The following is an 18,618-nucleotide window of genomic DNA, read 5'->3' as shown; positions in this document are numbered from 1 at the left end:
GCCTATACTCGTATAGACTAGGCTGTCTCATTGACTTCCGCCAGGTGACTGGGACTTGAGAAACATGTTGCAGTTAAAAATCGGATACAAGAGGCGCCTATATGAACAGATCTAAGCGCTTGACAGGGATCAGCTGATTATGGGAGATGCGTGCAAAGTGAAAAACGATGATGTGGAAGATGAATATGCGGTTAACTGTTCAAATAGCCGCTCCTCCTCTCTTGCTTTCGTTCTGCAGGTCAAAAAGTCATAAGTATTCGCTTCTCAACCTTGTCCAATTTTCTTTCTTTCAAATCATATCTACGTACAGAGACTGTCAGACTGATTGTATATAACATAAACGTACTTTGACTACCAGAAAGAATACTCCTTTCAGCCCTTATCACTGGTCAAATCGGTTATCAAATCGATCACTCCTTTCTCCTCATTTCGATAGATCCATCGTCATCATCATCTGATCTGATCTAGTCTCGATCTCATCCTTATCCATATCCATATAATACTACAAAACATCAGAACCATCGCTATTCTCATCAACAAAATACAATAACGCCAATATGTCGCCAGTAGCTACCAACACCCCTAACGCACCTGCTCAACCGGTAGGTGGGAAAGCGAAATTCTCAACTCAACAAATCATCAACCTGGAACATGAGTATTCAGCGTGAGTCTTGCTCAGTATCAGCTTCGCGACTTGTCTTGAGAGGTAACGACAAGATGATAAGCTGACTTTTTATCGTCATCGTTTAGACATAATTACCACCCTTTACCTGTGTAAGTTATACCTTATCTCGGATGGCCGAAGACACTTTCTATTTGTCTATCGAAGAAGATCTCTCGTCCTCATGTCACATTTGATGCTTTCGGGACAGCAAAGCTGATCATTGTCTGTATGCATCCGTTCAGATGCTTTGAAAGAGGTGAAGGTGCCCATGTATGGGATCCAGAGGGTAATGAGTACCTTGATTTCTTAGCTGCTTACTCGTGAGTACGGCGTCTCTCTATCAAGATCGTGGTTCTTTCTTCTTTAAGGTATGCTGACATTTCGCTGCTGCATTCAGGGCTGTCAACCAAGGTCACTGTCACCCTGATATTCGTGAGCTCACATTTACTTCACTGCCTATTGCGCAATCATGGCTGATCATGTCCTATATACTCAGTACAAACACTTATCACCCAAGCGTCCAAGCTCACCCTCTCCTCTCGAGCCTTCTACTCATCCAACCTCGGTCCATTCGCCGAGAAAATAACCAAGATGTTCGGCTTCGACATGGTCCTACCTATGAACACGGGTGCCGAGGCAGTCGAGACAGCCATCAAATTAGCTAGGAAATGGGGATACGAGAAGAAAGGTATCAAAGAGGGTAAAGCGAAAGTGCTAAGTGTAGAAGGAAACTTCCACGGAAGGACAATCGGTATCATCTCCATGTCGACCGATCCAGAGTCAAGGAATGGTTTTGGGCCGTTCTTGGATAATGTCGGTCCTCAGTGGGATACCGGATTAATCAGGTACAACCACCCTGAAGATCTTGAGAGGACTTTGGAAAAATATGGAGACGAGGTGGCGGCGTTCTTGGTTGAACCTATCCAGGGTGAAGCTGGGTGAGTGGATCTTCCATCTTGTCCGTTCCTTTCAGATGAATGCGCTGGGTGAAGCTTACTTGAAGGTTGTTTGATCAGTATCTATGTCCCAGACGATGGATACCTCGCGAAGATCCACGAAATCTGTAAGAAATACAACGTCCTGTTGATCTGCGATGAAATCCAGACTGGACTTGCTAGAACTGGTAAAATGTGAGTGTTATACGGGGTTAATTGACCACTAAAAATAACACGCATTGAGCATGCTGCTGTCTGGACGTTCGTGCTGATTTCACTTTTATCGTACTCTAGGCTCTGCTACGAGTGGGATAACATCAAGCCCGATATGGTTATCCTCGGAAAAGCTCTTTCTGGTGGTAGTGAGTTCACTCTCTGCGCTTGAGTTATGGATGAGACATTGATCTTATTCCAAATGGTCATTAGTGTACCCCGTGTCATGCGTTATGGCCAGCAAGGAGATTATGCTTTGCATCAAACCCGGAGAACATGGGTCGACATACGGAGGGTTTGTGTCTACATCATAACGTCGTCTCTGACACTCTGAGATACCGACAAGTTGCTAATCGTACCAACCAACCTGTATCGCAGAAACCCCCTAGGATGTGCTGTAGCGATGACCGCCCTCGACGTGCTTGTCAACGAAAACTTAGTTGAGAGATCACAGAAATTGGGTGAGATCTTCCGATCGGAATTGGCGAAATTGAATTCACCATTCATCAAAATCATTCGAGGAAGAGGATTATTCAACGGTGTGGTGATTGATGAGAAAGCTTCTAAGAAGGGCAGAACAGCTTGGCAATTGTGTTTGTTAATGAAGTCAAAGGGACTATTGGCCAAGCCTACACATGTCAATATGTGAGTAAAGACGAAGACTGACTCGATCAACCATCTTACTCCTTCGAACAAAAGCTGATATGGTTCGATGGAACAATGTAGCATTCGATTTGCACCTCCTCTCGTGATTTCAGAGGAGGATGTTCACAAAGCTACGAGGATCATTGCTGAATCCCTGGAGGAATTCGATGTCGTAAGTGAAATATTTGACATGTGAGCAAGCAAGTGTTGATAGACCTATGGTTATAGATTGAGAAGATCCCGGGAGATGAAGGTGAGGAGCACGATACCAAGATTGAGCTTGAGGACTAGGTTGAGGATGGAAGCGAACATAGGCGGGACTGGAGAAGATGTACGAGTATATATATAAATCATCAGATGCATTATCATCTTATAACTACCTTACTCGCACTATGTGATGTGTCGATGCCTCATGACATGCAGTATACTAATTATATACGAGTCATTCATCTGACCTGTATTTTGCTTTTGCTGTCAGTGGCGTTGTCGATCTTGAACGCCAAGAACAAGGGACAATCGTCTGCACGTGGAGGTCAGAGGTCACTCGACCTGAAACCGATCTAACGCGTATCGCCAATGCTCAGTCGGAGAACCAAGAAGATCAAGTTCATGTCATCTGTTCGATCCACTTGATTTGTGTTTTACTAGAGACATCATACACCTTCAGCAATCCAAGCAAGAACAGATCCTCGATGTGCCAGCGGTATTGGTGGACGACAATCTAACTTGACCTTCTCTGTCGAAGAGAAGTAATCAAACACAACTTCTCCAGTCATCTCAGATAGCCCAAGCTCCAGCCCAGTATGCCTGGTATACCTGTGTTTGTAGCTATCTTGGTAGGACTGGTATCGTCCTTCGTGCAGTCATTGGGTGAGTGTGACCTCCGCGATCTTCTCCGACTTTGAAAGCGACCTTCATTCCTACCAAGAATGTAAGAGCATAATCCAATGACCCAACTTTCTAGGTCTAACGATCCAACGTAAATCCCACCTCATCGATTCCTCCCTCCCTCTCCCTCAACGACGCAAACCCCTCAGACGACCCCTATGGCTACTGGGATTCGGCATTTACATCACCTCCAACATCTTCTCGACGATATTCCAACTTGACTCCCTTCCCATCGTCATCCTCGCTCCCTTGGGTGCAATTTCGTTGATATACAATGCAATTCTCGCCAGAGTCATGCTGGGGGATAAGTTTGGGAAGGTTTGGATCATTGGTACGGCCCTGATCGCTTTGGGAGCAGTGTCGATAGCTATCTTCGGGGTTGTCAACGAACAGCATCATTCGTTAGATGAGGTGTTATTGTTATTTAGACGAGGACCTTTTGTGGTGTTTTTCACCATCATGAGTTTGGCGACTGCCGCTGTTATCGTGGTGGTGAGTTGTCTGCGTCATTCTTTCACTTCCCTTATCGAGCAATCGCGATGTGAGGCATGAAGAGGCTTGACATGACGACATGTACAAGTAAATCGGAAGGATGGTCCTCCGGAAAGACGACTTGATTGCTGACTATGCGAATACCTTTCCCAGTCTCACATCGCTTCATTTCACATTCACCGACAATTGTCTCGTATACGATTACCTGAAGATTCAGCTGATACAGGCTCGTCTACACCTACATCACTCGTACCTAGTAATTACGCATCACCTCATAACAACTCTCAGGCAATCCCCTTCCGATCCAGACTTGCGACCAAACCCAATGGCCATAACCTCCGAAGATGGTCATCACCTACTTCACCTGTATATAACTCTGTACCTCTCCCTCTCCCTTCAGACCCTAATACCGCCAAAGCACCGCCAAAACACCATCTCCATCTTGAAATACCGGATCCCCCAAGTCATCCATATGGTACAAATCAACCTAATGAGAAACAACCGCGGACGTTAACATTATGTGGATTGGGATTCGCTTCTGCCTCAGGGACATTATCAGGAATGTGTCTCGTCTTGGCTAAAGCAGCTGTCGAGCTGTTGGTATTGAGTATCAACTATTTTAGAACCGGTCAAGGTAAAAATGAATTTCTGAGAATACAAACTTGGTTTTTAGTTTTGGGTTTGGGTGTTTGTGCGATTCTTCAATTGGTATATCTGAATTATAGCTTGACGTTCGCTTCGCCTGCTATTATCTGTCCTTTGGCTTTTTGTTTTTTCAACTTGAGTAGTATATTCGGTGAGTCTGTCTGATACCATATGATCAATCGGTCCTTGTAAATAACGGAGCTAATTACCGTTTAATCCTTTTATCTTTCCGATGATCAGACGGTTTGGTATTCTACGATCAATTTTCGAGATTATCGACTTTGCAAATAACTTTCGTCTCTCTGGGTGTGGCAATCTTATTACTGGGTGTGTGGGTCGTATCAGCCATCCAACCGGACTCAGGTGTAGATATAGGTACATGGGTAGAAGAAGAATCCGATACCGAGTCGATTTTAGATGAAGTTGAAGTGGTACAGAATCCATTCTCACAAAACGAATCCCCTACACAAGCACAGCTCAATCAGGTCAACCCTCTATCGCCTACTCTACGAGGTGATCAAGATCCATTGACAAGATCATATATCCAACCTTCGGATCAACAGGGCACACCTGAGGCTCTGCACCGATCGGTATTCTCTGATCCCGAGCATCCATCGACTCCTACTTCACCAATGTCCCCTACGACGCGAAGACGACATCATCACAGGATGAGATACGGTTCCTTGATACCTGATGCTCTACCTACTGGAGCACCAACGGGATTCTCTATAGGTCTAGCAGCGAGTTCGCCCGGTTTCGCACTGCGTTTGGGAAGTTTCTCGATCGATGGAAATTTCCATCCTCACCATGCTCATCCTCATGGACATGGTCATTCACCCTTATTAGGTTCAGAAGAAGGACGGAGAGATTTGTGGGGACGAAATGTCCATGTGAGAAGTAGATCAGAGGGTCAGAGAGGTCTGACAGCGATCATATCAGGACAGGATGAAGGTGGATACGAAGCTCGTACTGAAGATGACGCAAATGTAGGGGTAGAAGAAGTGATAGGAGAGAATAGGGTAGAAGGTGAATTGAGGGAATGGACGGAAAGGGATGAAGATGGGAATGTCAAGAGGAAAGCATGGTGGGAAAGATTATTTGGAAGGGAATTGAGAGGAAGTGCAAGTGGGGGTCAACAAGGGAAAGTTAGATTGGGGGGTGATGAACATGAACGGATTTAGATGTACTCTTTGATATGTATGTGTATTCTGTATATTTTTAGTTATTTTGACATCCTGTACCATACCCATATGCAGCATGCATTTTTGCAAAATCTACCTATTTACTTAAATACCTTTGCATTCGTGTAAGCATGGGAGAACAGTGTAGAGGTATACGGGGTGGTGCCATCTTTAGCGCTGGGCTGTTCCTATGGTGTTCTCGTCTAGAGTGTTGAGCGCACAGGTCTACCCAAGGGAGAACGATATAGAGGGGATGACATTTCCGGTCGTGAGCCTTATCTATGGTGTTCTCGTCACTCGAATATGGTCTGACGCTTCGATCGCCCTTAACCGCTGGCGGAAGCAGAATGAACCCCAAGCTCACAGCAACTAGCATATCTATCTGAGATCATTGGTGATCAAATTCGATTGGTCTTTCTTGAGCTGAGCTCATCAGCAACTCAGTGGAGCATAACGCTTGATCTGACCTAGTGAGGTCACTATATCCCGTATACAAGATGTCTATTCCACCTGCCAAACGTCCCAGACATTCCGATGATCCCTCGTCAAGTAGCAGTACGACACGTCAAGATCCCCTCATTACCCAATTAACCGACGCTTTGAACACCCTACCTCCCGATCAACTGCGATACATCGTCGCCAGTATATTACCATCTCACCCATACACCTTACAGGATTTCCTCGCTCGATATCAAGCATACTTGAATTCGATCGAGGATCAGAGACGTAAAGCTCCTCCTAAGGATTTCGATTATTTGTCTAAATCATGTTGGAAAGAACTAAACATAACCCATAGAAAATTACGACCTTCGCAACAATATGGAATCACGGGAGAGGTAGCTGGAGTGATCCAATCTGCTGTACGTGAAATTACGAAGGGATGTAGAGACTCGCCAAGATCAGAAACGAAATTATCTGCTTTGGAGACTCTGAGGAAAATCAGTAAATCGATTATATTATGTGACGAAAGAGAAATAAGAAAGGGAGTGATGAATGATGATCGGACGCCTGATAGTCTCGCTCATGCCATGGTAGAAATTCTAGACGGGATGAATGAAGAAGAGATGGTCGGGCTGGAAGAGACCGAGACGCCTAATGGGATTAGATGGTTAGTGGAAGAATATAACAAATATGCGATAGATTGTTTCGATCAGGTCTTAGATTCTTTAGATGGTGATGGAGAGGAAGATGAGGAAGATTAAGTCGGCTACATTGGAGGTTACACAAATGAATTGTATATAAGTCAATACTTAACGAGTAAGCGAAAGCGAGCAATGACATATCAATGATAAAGGCGATTGGTGAAACACTTTACTAGTATCATTCGAGTGGAACCACCAAGCAACCTCTGGTCCCCTTGTATCACCCATGAGTCCTATGCCAGCAACTATTACTGCACATAGGGTATAGATCACCTACCATCCTGATCAAGGATCGTCGATGGAGATGCACTGCGCAAAGCATTTGAATACATTAGCTGCTGGTGATTACAGTCTCTATGCATGATGCCTACAATCTAACCAAATAGGCTTTCCGTTATCATAATCCATACTAGGGAGTCGTGTACCTAAAATTATAAAGAGCATATCCAATAAAACAGTCCCCCTTGATCGTCTAATACAGTGTTTTCCTATTCAAGCCCCCTTGATGACCCACCAATAACCCCAAGGACTCAACAGCCCTTGAGCCCCTAATGGACCAGCTATCCCTCCCGATCTACCGCTAACCTCATCCAACACGCCAGGCATCAATCGATCGAACTCATCCTCGTCTACCGCTCCCGCTCGAGAATCATCAGACGAGCTGCGTAAAAGAAACTGATCGCGTGCGTGATTTCGTTCATGCCTACTTCTACGAGGCACAAGCGACATATCAAAACATCGGCTCAGCGCAGTACCAAATATCAGACGGTAATGGACATACCACTCTGTGGATCATCTGGACACGCGTGTCTATAGTGATAGTACACATCGATCCCATCGGGGTCAAATCCAGCCTCAGCCAGCACCTGATCTATCCTGCCGAATAACTCGGTACTGTGAGAACACATCAGCGCGATACGTGACTTTGCAATCATTGGTACAGTACGGCCGCCGACAACTTGACAAGCTTACTCTATTCCTCTGTAACGGCAAGCAGCTTCGATATAAGATATCATCTGCAGCAAGATGAAGACTCAGATCAACCGTTTGGTATATAGTGCGATGCTTACTGACCTGAGCCAGACATGGGGCCAAATCTTTCGGACCAAACCCCTCCCAAGCGCTGTGAAGTTGCATCTGGGGCTCGTGGACTAACAGTATCCCACCGGGACGAAGTAATCGATGAGCCTCTCGGATGATACTGGGATAGTCGTTCGTCTATGAAAGGAGAGATTGATCAGCTATTCACGCTGCAATCTCTGAGCGACTTACAGCATGTACCATCTGACGTATATGTACAACGTCAAAAGACCCGTTCCCAAACGTCCTCAAGCCAGAGGGTGCATTGACTTGCATGAAGGTGCAATTCCGAAACTGCGAACTGGATTGCGATCGGCCGCATAGGTGTCAATGAGTTCAATGAACAGAATCTGATCATAAAACTTTCAAAACCTACTCATGCTGGAAAGGCGTTATATCTAACATATCAGCTCAATCTCACAACACGTTCAAGCTCACCGATTCCGATACAATCGACATGCTGGAAGAGTTCCGCCATTTCTTGGATCCTTGGTTCCGGAAAGTCAATTATCAGCGAATACATCCTGATGTCGGTTTCATTATCAGTATTTCATTTACCACAACCCAGTGCCACAACCTATATCCAAGATTCTTTTCCTTCTACTTCGATCGTTCTTCAATATCTGTTCGACTGGTCCTCGATATAAACCAGGTAAAATGCCAAGTAGCTATAGCGTTCGTCTGAGCCACTCGACTTGCGAGTCCATGAGAGGAATTCGACATACGATATAATGTAATCTATCTTGTCGCTAAAATACATAGGCAAAAACAACGTCAGCTCACTGTGTTATATCCTGATTTCTGTACAAGTTATGACCTACAACTACTTCCTCTTAATCTGCTGGTAGACGATATACCCAAGAAGCATTGTTACTACCATCTTTCATCAATGTTTCTGTCAAACCCATTGAAGAAGGACCGTGCGATATCTTGTCCGTTCATCTCGGGTTGCCACTTACTACGTTCGTTCAGCTTCGACGAAATAAGCTGCCTCTGAGAAATCGGTATTCTGTCCAGAATGACGAGACTCGATCTCATCGTTGTCATCATCGTCCCTTGTATTCGAATGCGAAGCTGTAATCGATCAATTCAGTTGAAGTCCTTTCCAGCTGGCCAACTTACCATAGCGATCTTCGTGAGATCGTATAGGACTACTTGAGCCTTGGAAACTCATCTTTGCTAGGTGATGAAACGTAATATCGTATCAAGAACTCGAGTGATCAACGGCAAAATGTGGGAATGATGATTTTTCGTTTTTAATCTGATCATTTGTCTTATAGACTATATACCTTTGGAAAAGAAGAAGGAAGGTTGAGTTCTTTGTTTTCAATTTGATGAAAATCGTTTTCACCACGTTTTGCAGTGTATTGTGTTTATGTTTATATCTGTATTTCGAATGATTGGATTCTTCATCAATCTTATCATCAAATAATCAAGAACCTTTCCATTCCTTTGCTATCTCGATCGGATTTCGGATGAAGCAATTACCCTGTGTCGGGCTAAAAGAAATACGGGACACCTAGCTGAAGTGAAATTGTCGTTGTTGATTGCCAAGTGACCTTACGGTCGCGTATACATTCTCGAATATTTATGTATAAGGTTGACGAGAAATGAGATTTTCGTTTGAGGTGTGTGTGTTTCATTTCCCATCAACTGATTGCTGATGGTGATATGCGGATTTAAAGAGATGCAAGGGGGTCCTTTATTTCCATCAACTTGGTTTCTACGACAACATGTCGATACATCGAGCTCGCTTTTGCCACTTGTGCGGGCTACAGTACCGGATGACAAGAAAAGCAAAGTGCCGCTTTGCGAGTGTGTGTGTGCCGTATGTGTGTGCGTGGTTCGAGCGCATCAATAACGAAAAAAGGGATTCCTTTGATGTTAGTTTAGTTCGAAGATCCGGATTGATCGGTCGATGCCACCCACTCCTACGTTATCCTCACAGCCTGCGTACGTCTGAAGACACAGCTATGTAGATCACCGCTACCGCAGGCACGGCCCGAGCTGAACCAACGGCCAAGTGGGACAGTTGCCGCATGCGCTATGAGAGGCTACGAGGGGAAATAGAGTTTAGTACTTCCCCTACGAAACGACGACTAAGAGAAAAAAGGCTCTTGCGGTCAAGTCGCTCCGGATCTCACTGAGATCCCATTTTAGTGTGATTATAAGTCGACTGGAGACCTGACAACAGACGCTGTACCGATAAACCGAGATGACTGATCCTGGCTGAAGAGGAGGACAAGCAGGTGTTACTGAACAAACATAAATGATGATACTACTATGTACAAGAACTTTACAGTGGATGAAGCTAACTAGATTTACACAATCTGAGTATACAACAGATGATTCTGAGAGAATGTGCCGAATTCCCCCCCTTGTAATTCCACTCGTACTACCACAAGCGTTCCTCCAATTCCTTCACTCGATCTTCCAATTCCTTATTTCGTTCCTGTAGCGATTTAATGGTACTTCTCATACCCTTCTTCATTTGTTCGGCGGCACGTAATAATCTATCTTGACGATGAAGATGTTCAGACAGCTGTTCGAGGGACGAGAGCGTAGGTGAGAGAATGGAGTGAGGAGGCGAACGAGGGGTAGTAGGGGACGAGAGGAAGGGGTTAGGCTAGATTGCAGCCGGATGAAATTAGCTACGGCACAGTATGAGAAGATATATCACTTACATCGTTAGCAGCCCTTTTTGGTGTTCTATTCATTTCTTGCAAACCTTCTTCATCTCTTCTTCTTTTTCCCAGACCCTCATCCGCTGCATTCTTTAACCTGTCATTGAATGATATGCCTTTACTTGGTGTCTGCTGACTAGCAGTGAGTTGGGATGATCCAGGTGTACTTGCAATAGCTTCACGTTCAATCTCCTCAGCATCCACTTTATCCCAGTCTATCTCCTCCATCTCATCCTCATCTTCATCATCATCACTGATCAGTACCGCCTCTTGCGGACGAGACGAGCTGTTTCCTACGCTATGCGTATTGTCGTTTGAGCCGACCGGACGGCCATATCTAGCTGCAGGGGATTGACCGAGGGTCTGATTCGTTCTCTGAACCAGCGCAGAAGCTCGAGTAGACCCTGATGGCGTTGATGGTCCCGCCGAAGAAGGGAAGGGGAAGAGCTCGTCATGCCATTTGAAGAATTTACATCGACCGGGATCGTCCCGTGGTAATGGACAGCAGTAAAACGCTCTGGTAACAATAGATCAGATAATTAGCTCAAGTGCTACAAACGCCAGAGGCAGAAAGGTCAATCTCACCTGCCCGCATTTTTGGTCTTAGGGCCAGCTCTGAGCTTAGGACAAGACATGTGATGGCCCTGTAAACCGTTTGACGATTAGCTGTGGGACAACCAGAATGATTGATGGGTTTGAATTTAATGCACGGTACATTTGACATCCGCTGAATCATCTATCGGTGTCCCAGGTTGTATCTGAGTTCTAGTGGGGTTCTGTACCCTTGTACTGGTCGTGGTCCGTGTTCGAGTAGACATGGTCATCTACGCTACTTGCATGACATACATTGTATGCTGGTTACTTGCACATGGAATCAACCGATAACCTACAGGCATACGAGTAGACATGTTGAGTGAATCACCTCCACTCCCATAAAACGATCGTCATCTTTGAGAACATGACGACAGGACATGCCACATGCGGGAAACGCCGCTTGTATGGTGTCGGGGTTATACTTTTGGTGCCGTTCAGTTCCGAATTGAAGGATTGGGATTGGGCCATGCAACAGAGAGCCAGAGGCAGATGGGATGGGATGCATACAGGTTGGTTACTGCAAGTGACAGCCAAATAATAATCGACTTCTCATCTCTACTCTTACATCCTCATCATCACTCTTGTCACTCTCCCTCTTCCCCGATGTACTCCCTCGCCAAGTTACCAAGGGGTCAATCCGCCCTCAAAACAGCCTTGAGGAGATTAGTCTCCTCAAAGGCTTCCTCGGCAGGTGGTGTCAGTGTGATCGGTTTCGAAAACAAAGGTCCAGCAGCAACCTCAAGTTTGACGGTGGCCATCAAAGCCGGTTCCCGATTTGAGAGCACTCCCGGTGTAGCTCATGTGTTGAAGAATTTCGCTTTCAAGGTGGGTTGGAAACATTGTGCTTTAATTGGGAAATGGGCGGATGAACGTGGATTAGGTTGTCTTTTGGGAAAGATGTAGACGAGGATGATTTGCGGAAGTTGGGACGGATGACTACCATCAAATGGGCGGCAAGAAGCATTCAAATAGAGGTTGTAGAGGGGAAGATATGCTAATCACAAAATATTGATATAGGCTACCGCCAACGGTTCATCCTTGAAGACAGTTAGAGAGACAGAGTTATACGGCGGTGTTTTGTCTTCTGCTCTTTCAAGAGAACATATCTTCCTCACTGCTGAGTTCCTCCGTGGTGACGAGTGAGTACGGCTTGGGTGGAGAATCAGAGGCGTTGGCTAATCTCTTATAACCCAGGGAACACTTCCTCTCCGTCCTCACCTCTGTCCTCTCTTCCTCCCAGTTCTACGGCCACGAGCTCAAAGAACTCGTTCTCCCAGTCGTTCAAAGCGAAGCCATCGCTGCTCAATCATCTCCTATCACACTCGCTCTCGACGCTGCACACAAACTCGCTTTCAGAAAAGGATTGGGTAACGCCCTTTACGCCTCCCCTCATTACCCAGTCACCATCGACGATGTCAAATCATACGCTCAAGGTGCATTCTCCAAATCAAACGTAGCTGTGATCGGATCCGGTATCTCAACAGAATCATTATCGCAAGTGGTATCATCTGCTTTCGGTTCTGGATCATCTCAACCTGGATCATCTGGATTGAACACCAGCAAAACATCGTATTACGGTGGTGAAGCTAGAATCCCACTCGATATCCACGCTCCTCCAACTGCTTTACCAACTTTGGTTATCGCTTACGGAACTTCTTCGCCCGCTACTCCCGAATTGAAAGTGTTGAAACAACTGTTAGGTGGTGAATCTTCGCTCAAATGGACCCCAGGTACTTCACCTTTAGCTCAAGCTGCCGACAAAGTACCAGGTGGATCGGCCAAGGCATTCCTCCTTCCTTACTCTGATGCCGCTCTCTTCGGCGTCGTCGTCTCCGCTCCTACTTCCCCTCAACTCGCCGGTCTCGCCAAAGAAGTCGCCCAGATCATCAAATCGGCAGGTTCAGCTGCCAAAGACGAAGAGATCAAGCGAGCAGTTGCCAAGGCTACTTTCGCTGATGCCACTGCTTCGGAAACTCTTGAAGGCCTCGTCGCTCACGTCGGTCCTGCTGTGAGTGATACTTCGAATCGCGTTCGATCCTTGTATAATTCACTGACGGTGTATCTATAGCTCTTCGCTGGTGGTGAAGTCAAGTCTGAATCGTTCTCTGGTGTTTCCGCTTCTTCCGTCTCCAAGGTGAGTAGATCTAGCCTCTGTGTGTGGGACAATGAGTTGACGATACTTTTCACAGGCCGCTTCTGAGTTACTCAAGGCCAAACCTACCGTTGTAGCTGTCGGAAACGTGAATGTCTTACCCTATGCGTGAGTAAAAGAACCTACCACTATACAAGAATGATGAGTTACTAACCTTGGTAATTTGCGTTGTGACAGTGACGAACTCAACTTATAGACACAAAAGGGTACCGATTGTCTTGTAGAGGGTGCATCATGCAAAATTATTATACTTAGGCTGGCATTCCCTTGAATTATACAGGATACATGTTGCATGATTATTGGATTGGTACATTTGGAAAATATGGGTCTTCCGATTATAAGTAACGCGAGAGACTCAGAGTCATACAAAGGAGGAATGACGGGTGATGATAAAAGGATGCCGATCGGGTGAACGGAGAATGGAGACAGGGTTCAAGGGAATGACAAGGAGGAAAGATAGTCCACGAAGTGAGATTTGGGGAGGTTGGCGTAGCCTACTTAAGCTGTGTCAGCATGAGATCGAGCTTTGTACGCTTTGATGACCCCTTGCTCGACTCTGATCAAAGCATCAAAATGGGTGAGCGATAATATTGCATATAGACCGTCACTTGTGTGAATACTCACCTCTGTTTAACCAGCATCATCACACCCTGTTGTACCAAACCTTTGACCAATTGACCTTCTAAACCAGTATACAAAGTTCTGATCCCACCTCTTTTGATAATCTTTACCAAAGTTTCTAACATACCTAATTTATGTTTGTTTTTACCTTTATCCCTCCCCGACTGACTTAAGACTTTGATCAATACTAGAGGGTACAAGGGGATGGTCGCCAATGCATTGGACACCGCGCCCAAGAGGAATGTCAACCCTGCTGGTGGATGTGTACGATGTCTTGCCGGTAAGAGTAATCTGACTAAGACGGTATGTATGTATAACGTTAAAGAGGGTAAGAGTGTTAGGGGGATGGTAGGTTTTAATCCTGAGAATAAACCTTGTATTCCCGATTCTTGATAGATCGTAGATAACGTTTCTAATAGTGTCATATCTTTTTTTGTATCTTTCTCGTCGGTATCGGTGTAGGTATCATTTTCGATTTGTTGTCTTACGCAGACTGTCGAAATTGGTAATGTGATTCCCTTGGAGATCAATCCACTTAATATACCAATCAAAAGTTCTTCCAGTGCGGTAGGCTGGGATGGTTTAGGTAAAATTTCGGAAGCTTTACTTGCCAATCCACCTATCCCAGCTGGCGAGGAGGATACACTTCCATGTTGATGAGTGTTTTGGGGAGGGATGATCGGATGTCGAGTATGCCATACGTGCAATCCCTTTTGGAGTGATGTGTAGGTATAGAAATAGATGAAATTCGATAACAAGGTTGAGAGCGTATCTGCACCTATACCGGAGTAGATTTCGGAGAGGTAATCATTGTGAGATAATAGATGACTGAGGGTGTCTCTGAGATTTACTGGAAGGAACAATCGTCAGATCAACTTGGCTCGTTACACTTTGCACATTGGAGAGCCAGCTTACATCGTTCGTGGTGTGGTCTCCTCGCGTTGTTCTGCATACGGGTCGTAGCGAGATCGAGTGGGTAGACGATAGCATTCCCCACTGCAGAGCTGAACAGGGATATAGGTGAGTAATGGTCCGTTGCGAGATAGAATACCGGTTACTCACCCTAAAGCCCCGGACGTAGCTTGAAGGAACGGAGGTAGGGTAGAATTCATCGTGAGAGGGAAGGGTGCAGGTCGTGAAAAACAAGTGCTCAACCAAGGCAAAGTCAGTATGGGAGAGCTTTGGAGATATGGATGAGCGTTTATGAGAAAACAACCAAGACGGTAGATCTGATTGCTGATCCATCATCCCCCTCCTGGCGTATGGCGTATGGTGTATGGTGTATGGTGTATGGTGTATGGTGATCGACCACTCCGGTCATACGCGAATAACCGATCATCACCATCACATTCACGATCAACCACGCGTCAGATGGATCAGATCTAATCAAACATCAACAATTTTTGTGCAGCTCCCTCCTCGTCTCCTATCCTCATTTCCCATACCATTCAGTCTGATGACTCGCATATGACGTACCATGCCGCCCTCTCCAGACAAGGACAAGGGCAAGGCTAGACCCGAAGTGGAGATGTCAGAGGAGGAGAAGGCTGCGATAGCTGCTGCAGAAGCTAGACAGAGGAGCTTTGAGAGGAGTCTAGCTGGTCCAAGTGTTGGTAAAGCTGGTAAGTAGGTATTCACGCAGTCTAGTCCAGTATGTGGACACATGCTGATTTGCAGAATCGTACTAGGATTGATGAGAGATCAGACAGGTTAGCTCGATAGGTCGCAAATTTCCTTCACTAAGCTGATGTGTCAGTCGATGCGAAATGAACAGACATCAACCGGATCATCGCTGAAGCTTCAAAGGTGAGTCATCAATATTCTGCGTAATATCAGGACTCGAACTGAGATAGCCTTGATATCAATTCGCAGGGATCAAAGTGCGTACATGTTTAACGGATAGAAGAGAGATTTCCATATTGATAAAATTCCAATTCCAGATACTATCTTAACCAAGTCAGGAAAGACAAAGAACTGACCGAGAAGATCGAGTGGTACCAAGCGAAAGTGAGCTTAGTTGAAAGGACCGCCGTTGGTATCTAATCAGCTGACGAATAGCACTTAGCGAGACGAGCTCATGAAGATGGCTGATGTACCTAGATTGGAAAGTGAAGCTGAAAGGATAGTGAGTCGACTGTAGGCCATTTAGTCGATGTACAGCTGAAATAGCTGACTTTGCTATGCAGCTGGTCGAAGTGGAAGCTACCAGAGATTTATCACAAGTGATCGTTCACTGTGATATGGATGCTTTCGTAAGCTGTTCTATCAATATCGGGCATCTCAGTTCAACAAGCTGATTATGGTTTATACAGTACGCTTCGGTAGAGGTCCAACGTGATCCTTCATTGAAGGGAAAAGCGTTCGGAGTAGGTCGAGGAGTTCTGACGACAGCTTCGGTAAGCTACATGTTGGTTGTATCTCGTATTGAAGCTCACACATGGGAAATAGTACGAAGCTAGAAAATACGGTTGTAGATCTGGTATGGCTGGGTTCATAGCCAAGAAACTATGTCCACACATCACCCTGTGAGTGATATCCCAGGTTTGAAAAAGGTACGATTGTTGACCACTGCGATAATATCAGTACCGAGATGCATTTCGATCTGTATATCGCAGCTTCCAAAGCTGTACGGAAAGTTCTCCTTCAGGTGAGTTTCCCATGGATCTCAACCTGAATGATCCACGCTCACATTGTCATTGCTCAACAGTACGATGAGAATCTGATGATGGCCAGTCTGGATGAAGGTTATCTCAAGTATGTCTTTTATGTCTCTCCGTGTCGTTCAACTAGCTGACATGTCCGGTCACATAGTATCACACCATATATGAACGCCAACAATATGACCGCAGCCGAAGTGGTATCCCAAATGCGAGCCGAAGTGGAAGCGAAAACCCAACTTACAATGTCGGCCGGTATCGCACCGAATAGGATGTTAGCGAAGATTTGCTCGGACAAGAATAAACCTAATGGACAGTATGTGATGGAATTTGAGAGGACGGTCATAACGAGGTTCATGAGGGATTTACCGGTCAGGTAGGCAGAACCGATATTGATCAAGAAGGTGAAAGGGATATGCTGACGCTCGTATGTCTACAGGAAAATACCAGGATTTGGTAGGGTGACGGAGAGGTGTTTAGAAGGTCTAGGCGTAGAGGTAAGCTAGCAGTGAAATTGGTTTTCAAATTCATTCAGCTGATAAACGAGTCGTAGACTTGCGGTGATATCTTCACTCATCGAGCTGAGTTGCTGGCCATGGATCACTGGTTTGGATTTCGTGGGTTATGGTAAGTCAAGCGTATCTCACGCGACTGACGGATTGACACTGATATCTCGATGTAGCAAGGCATACCTTGGAATAGCCGATAATAACGTCGCACCGGGGAAAAGGGAAGAACGTAAGAGCGTGGGAGTAGAGAGGTGAGTAACTACAGACCCATTTCTAGTGCATATAATTGACATCACTTGTTTAGGACTTTCCGCGATAAGACGGACGACGAGGACATATTGAATGAGCTTACGAGTATCGCTGAAGAACTTGAGAAAGATCTAGAGAGATTGCAATATGCGGGCAAGACCGTCACCGTGAAGTACAAGGTAAGTTGATTTAGGACACGGCATGAATGGTCAATCTTGCTGACAAACGGATAATGCGAAGCTCCATACGTATGAAAGTGAGTTCATTCAGTCAATTTGGCAGATGAAAGCTGACAAGCTTTGAAAGACAAAACCCGAGCAAAATCTGTTGGCAAATTCATTTCAACCAGTAAAGACATATTGCCGATAGCTTTGGAATTGATGAAAAGGGAATTACCTGTTCGAATTCGGTTGTTGGGAATACGCTTATCCACACTGAAAGATATGACTGTAGCTGATAAGGGGATCAAAGGGGTGAGCTATTCGGCACACACTTGCCAGTGTACGCTTAGCTGACATCTTGTCTATAGTTCTTCACATCGCCCAGCAAAAAGCGTGCCAACTCGACTGAAGCTGGACGATCCCGTCCCACAACGCCCATACTCATCGACGTGGATGACGACAATGAGCTCGCGAGGATGGAGAGGGAAGACGAAGCTGAGGTATTCGACATGACGGCCGAAGACAGCGATGATGTCGTCGATTCTCCCATACCGAGCGACATAGGTACACCACCTCCGACATCGATTTTGGGTAAACGAAAATCGTCTGAATCGGATAAATCAGCACATCTACTTGGACCAGTTTGTCCGATATGCAATAAAGCTTTGGGACCCGGTACGTCGAACTCCGGGCTGAACGAGCATATAGATTGGTGTTTGAACAAAGAAGCTATCAACGAAGCTGGTAGGAGCTCGCCTGTGAAGAAAGCCAAGTTGGAGAAGAAGGGTACTGGTAACAATGCCGCGCAGAAAGGGAAAGATAAAAAAGGGACAATGTTGGATTGGCTCAAGAAGGGCTGAGGCGTATGATTGTGGGTTGTATAGTTGTATCGCATATCGTTTGTCTGTTGTATCATCTCCACCACTTACATCCATGCATGATAAGATTATCTTGTTCTATCTGTCTTTTGTCAACATAGCAATGCGGGGTCTCCACTGACCAAGTCCACTACCCATTTCGCATCTTGGCGTTAAACCTCTCTCAACTTCCCAGCTGCATGATCATCTCGTCTTCCCACTAGATTCGAGCGACACGTTGGACTGGGC

At 45.6% G+C, this 18,618-nt stretch overlaps 8 protein-coding genes across 8 annotated transcripts; 5 read left to right on the top strand and 3 right to left on the bottom strand.

Moving 5' to 3' along the window:
• Positions 1–557: 557 nt before the first annotated feature.
• Positions 558–2,748, top strand: I203_103710 (ornithine-oxo-acid transaminase; the record flags this gene model as incomplete). Its single annotated transcript, XM_019147493.1, has 11 exons — positions 558–664; positions 751–774; positions 907–984; positions 1,062–1,096; positions 1,161–1,602; positions 1,681–1,794; positions 1,894–1,961; positions 2,026–2,107; positions 2,191–2,457; positions 2,539–2,629; positions 2,686–2,748. 11 exons carry the CDS (start codon positions 558–560, stop codon positions 2,746–2,748), a joined length of 1,371 nt encoding a protein of 456 aa, XP_019003158.1.
• Positions 2,749–3,260: 512 nt separating this feature from the next.
• On the top strand, positions 3,261–5,663 carry I203_103709 (uncharacterized protein; the record flags this gene model as incomplete). Its single annotated transcript, XM_019147494.1, has 4 exons — positions 3,261–3,327; positions 3,422–3,837; positions 3,991–4,633; positions 4,723–5,663. 4 exons carry the CDS (start codon positions 3,261–3,263, stop codon positions 5,661–5,663), a joined length of 2,067 nt encoding a protein of 688 aa, XP_019003159.1.
• A 497-nt stretch (positions 5,664–6,160) lies between these two features.
• I203_103708 (uncharacterized protein) lies at positions 6,161–6,865 on the top strand (the record flags this gene model as incomplete). The annotated part of the gene is made up of 1 exon (XM_019147495.1): positions 6,161–6,865. The coding sequence occupies one exon, from the start codon at positions 6,161–6,163 to the stop codon at positions 6,863–6,865; it is 705 nt and encodes a 234-aa protein (XP_019003160.1).
• Positions 6,866–7,297: 432 nt separating this feature from the next.
• I203_103707 (uncharacterized protein) lies at positions 7,298–9,059 on the bottom strand (the record flags this gene model as incomplete). The annotated part of the gene is made up of 13 exons (XM_065517382.1): positions 7,298–7,434; positions 7,482–7,514; positions 7,587–7,699; positions 7,778–7,821; positions 7,880–8,023; positions 8,078–8,186; positions 8,262–8,283; positions 8,336–8,373; positions 8,444–8,553; positions 8,611–8,634; positions 8,743–8,758; positions 8,845–8,959; positions 9,008–9,059. 13 exons carry the CDS (start codon positions 9,057–9,059, stop codon positions 7,298–7,300), a joined length of 957 nt encoding a protein of 318 aa, XP_065374200.1.
• A 1,221-nt stretch (positions 9,060–10,280) lies between these two features.
• I203_103706 (uncharacterized protein) lies at positions 10,281–11,387 on the bottom strand (the record flags this gene model as incomplete). Its single annotated transcript, XM_019147498.2, has 4 exons — positions 10,281–10,511; positions 10,570–11,086; positions 11,155–11,213; positions 11,280–11,387. The coding sequence occupies 4 exons, from the start codon at positions 11,385–11,387 to the stop codon at positions 10,281–10,283; spliced, it is 915 nt and encodes a 304-aa protein (XP_019003163.2).
• A 379-nt stretch (positions 11,388–11,766) lies between these two features.
• Positions 11,767–13,427, top strand: I203_103705 (uncharacterized protein; the record flags this gene model as incomplete). Its single annotated transcript, XM_019147499.1, has 5 exons — positions 11,767–11,988; positions 12,181–12,302; positions 12,358–13,171; positions 13,232–13,297; positions 13,353–13,427. 5 exons carry the CDS (start codon positions 11,767–11,769, stop codon positions 13,425–13,427), a joined length of 1,299 nt encoding a protein of 432 aa, XP_019003164.1.
• A 386-nt stretch (positions 13,428–13,813) lies between these two features.
• Positions 13,814–15,048, bottom strand: I203_103704 (uncharacterized protein; the record flags this gene model as incomplete). The annotated part of the gene is made up of 4 exons (XM_019147500.2): positions 13,814–13,871; positions 13,940–14,786; positions 14,852–14,940; positions 14,999–15,048. The coding sequence occupies 4 exons, from the start codon at positions 15,046–15,048 to the stop codon at positions 13,814–13,816; spliced, it is 1,044 nt and encodes a 347-aa protein (XP_019003165.2).
• A 365-nt stretch (positions 15,049–15,413) lies between these two features.
• Positions 15,414–18,372, top strand: I203_103703 (uncharacterized protein; the record flags this gene model as incomplete). The annotated part of the gene is made up of 19 exons (XM_019147501.1): positions 15,414–15,558; positions 15,625–15,645; positions 15,711–15,742; positions 15,809–15,816; positions 15,877–15,943; positions 16,002–16,061; positions 16,123–16,188; positions 16,249–16,332; positions 16,385–16,461; positions 16,520–16,583; positions 16,644–16,690; positions 16,748–16,969; positions 17,033–17,090; positions 17,147–17,220; positions 17,276–17,353; positions 17,407–17,530; positions 17,592–17,607; positions 17,658–17,824; positions 17,881–18,372. The coding sequence occupies 19 exons, from the start codon at positions 15,414–15,416 to the stop codon at positions 18,370–18,372; spliced, it is 1,902 nt and encodes a 633-aa protein (XP_019003166.1).
• Positions 18,373–18,618: the final 246 nt, after the last annotated feature.

This window comes from Kwoniella mangroviensis (genome assembly GCF_000507465.2).
Source record: "Kwoniella mangroviensis CBS 8507 chromosome 1 map unlocalized Ctg01, whole genome shotgun sequence".
NCBI lineage: Eukaryota > Fungi > Basidiomycota > Tremellomycetes > Tremellales > Cryptococcaceae > Kwoniella > Kwoniella mangrovensis.
This window is presented reverse-complemented; position numbering and strand designations above follow the sequence as displayed.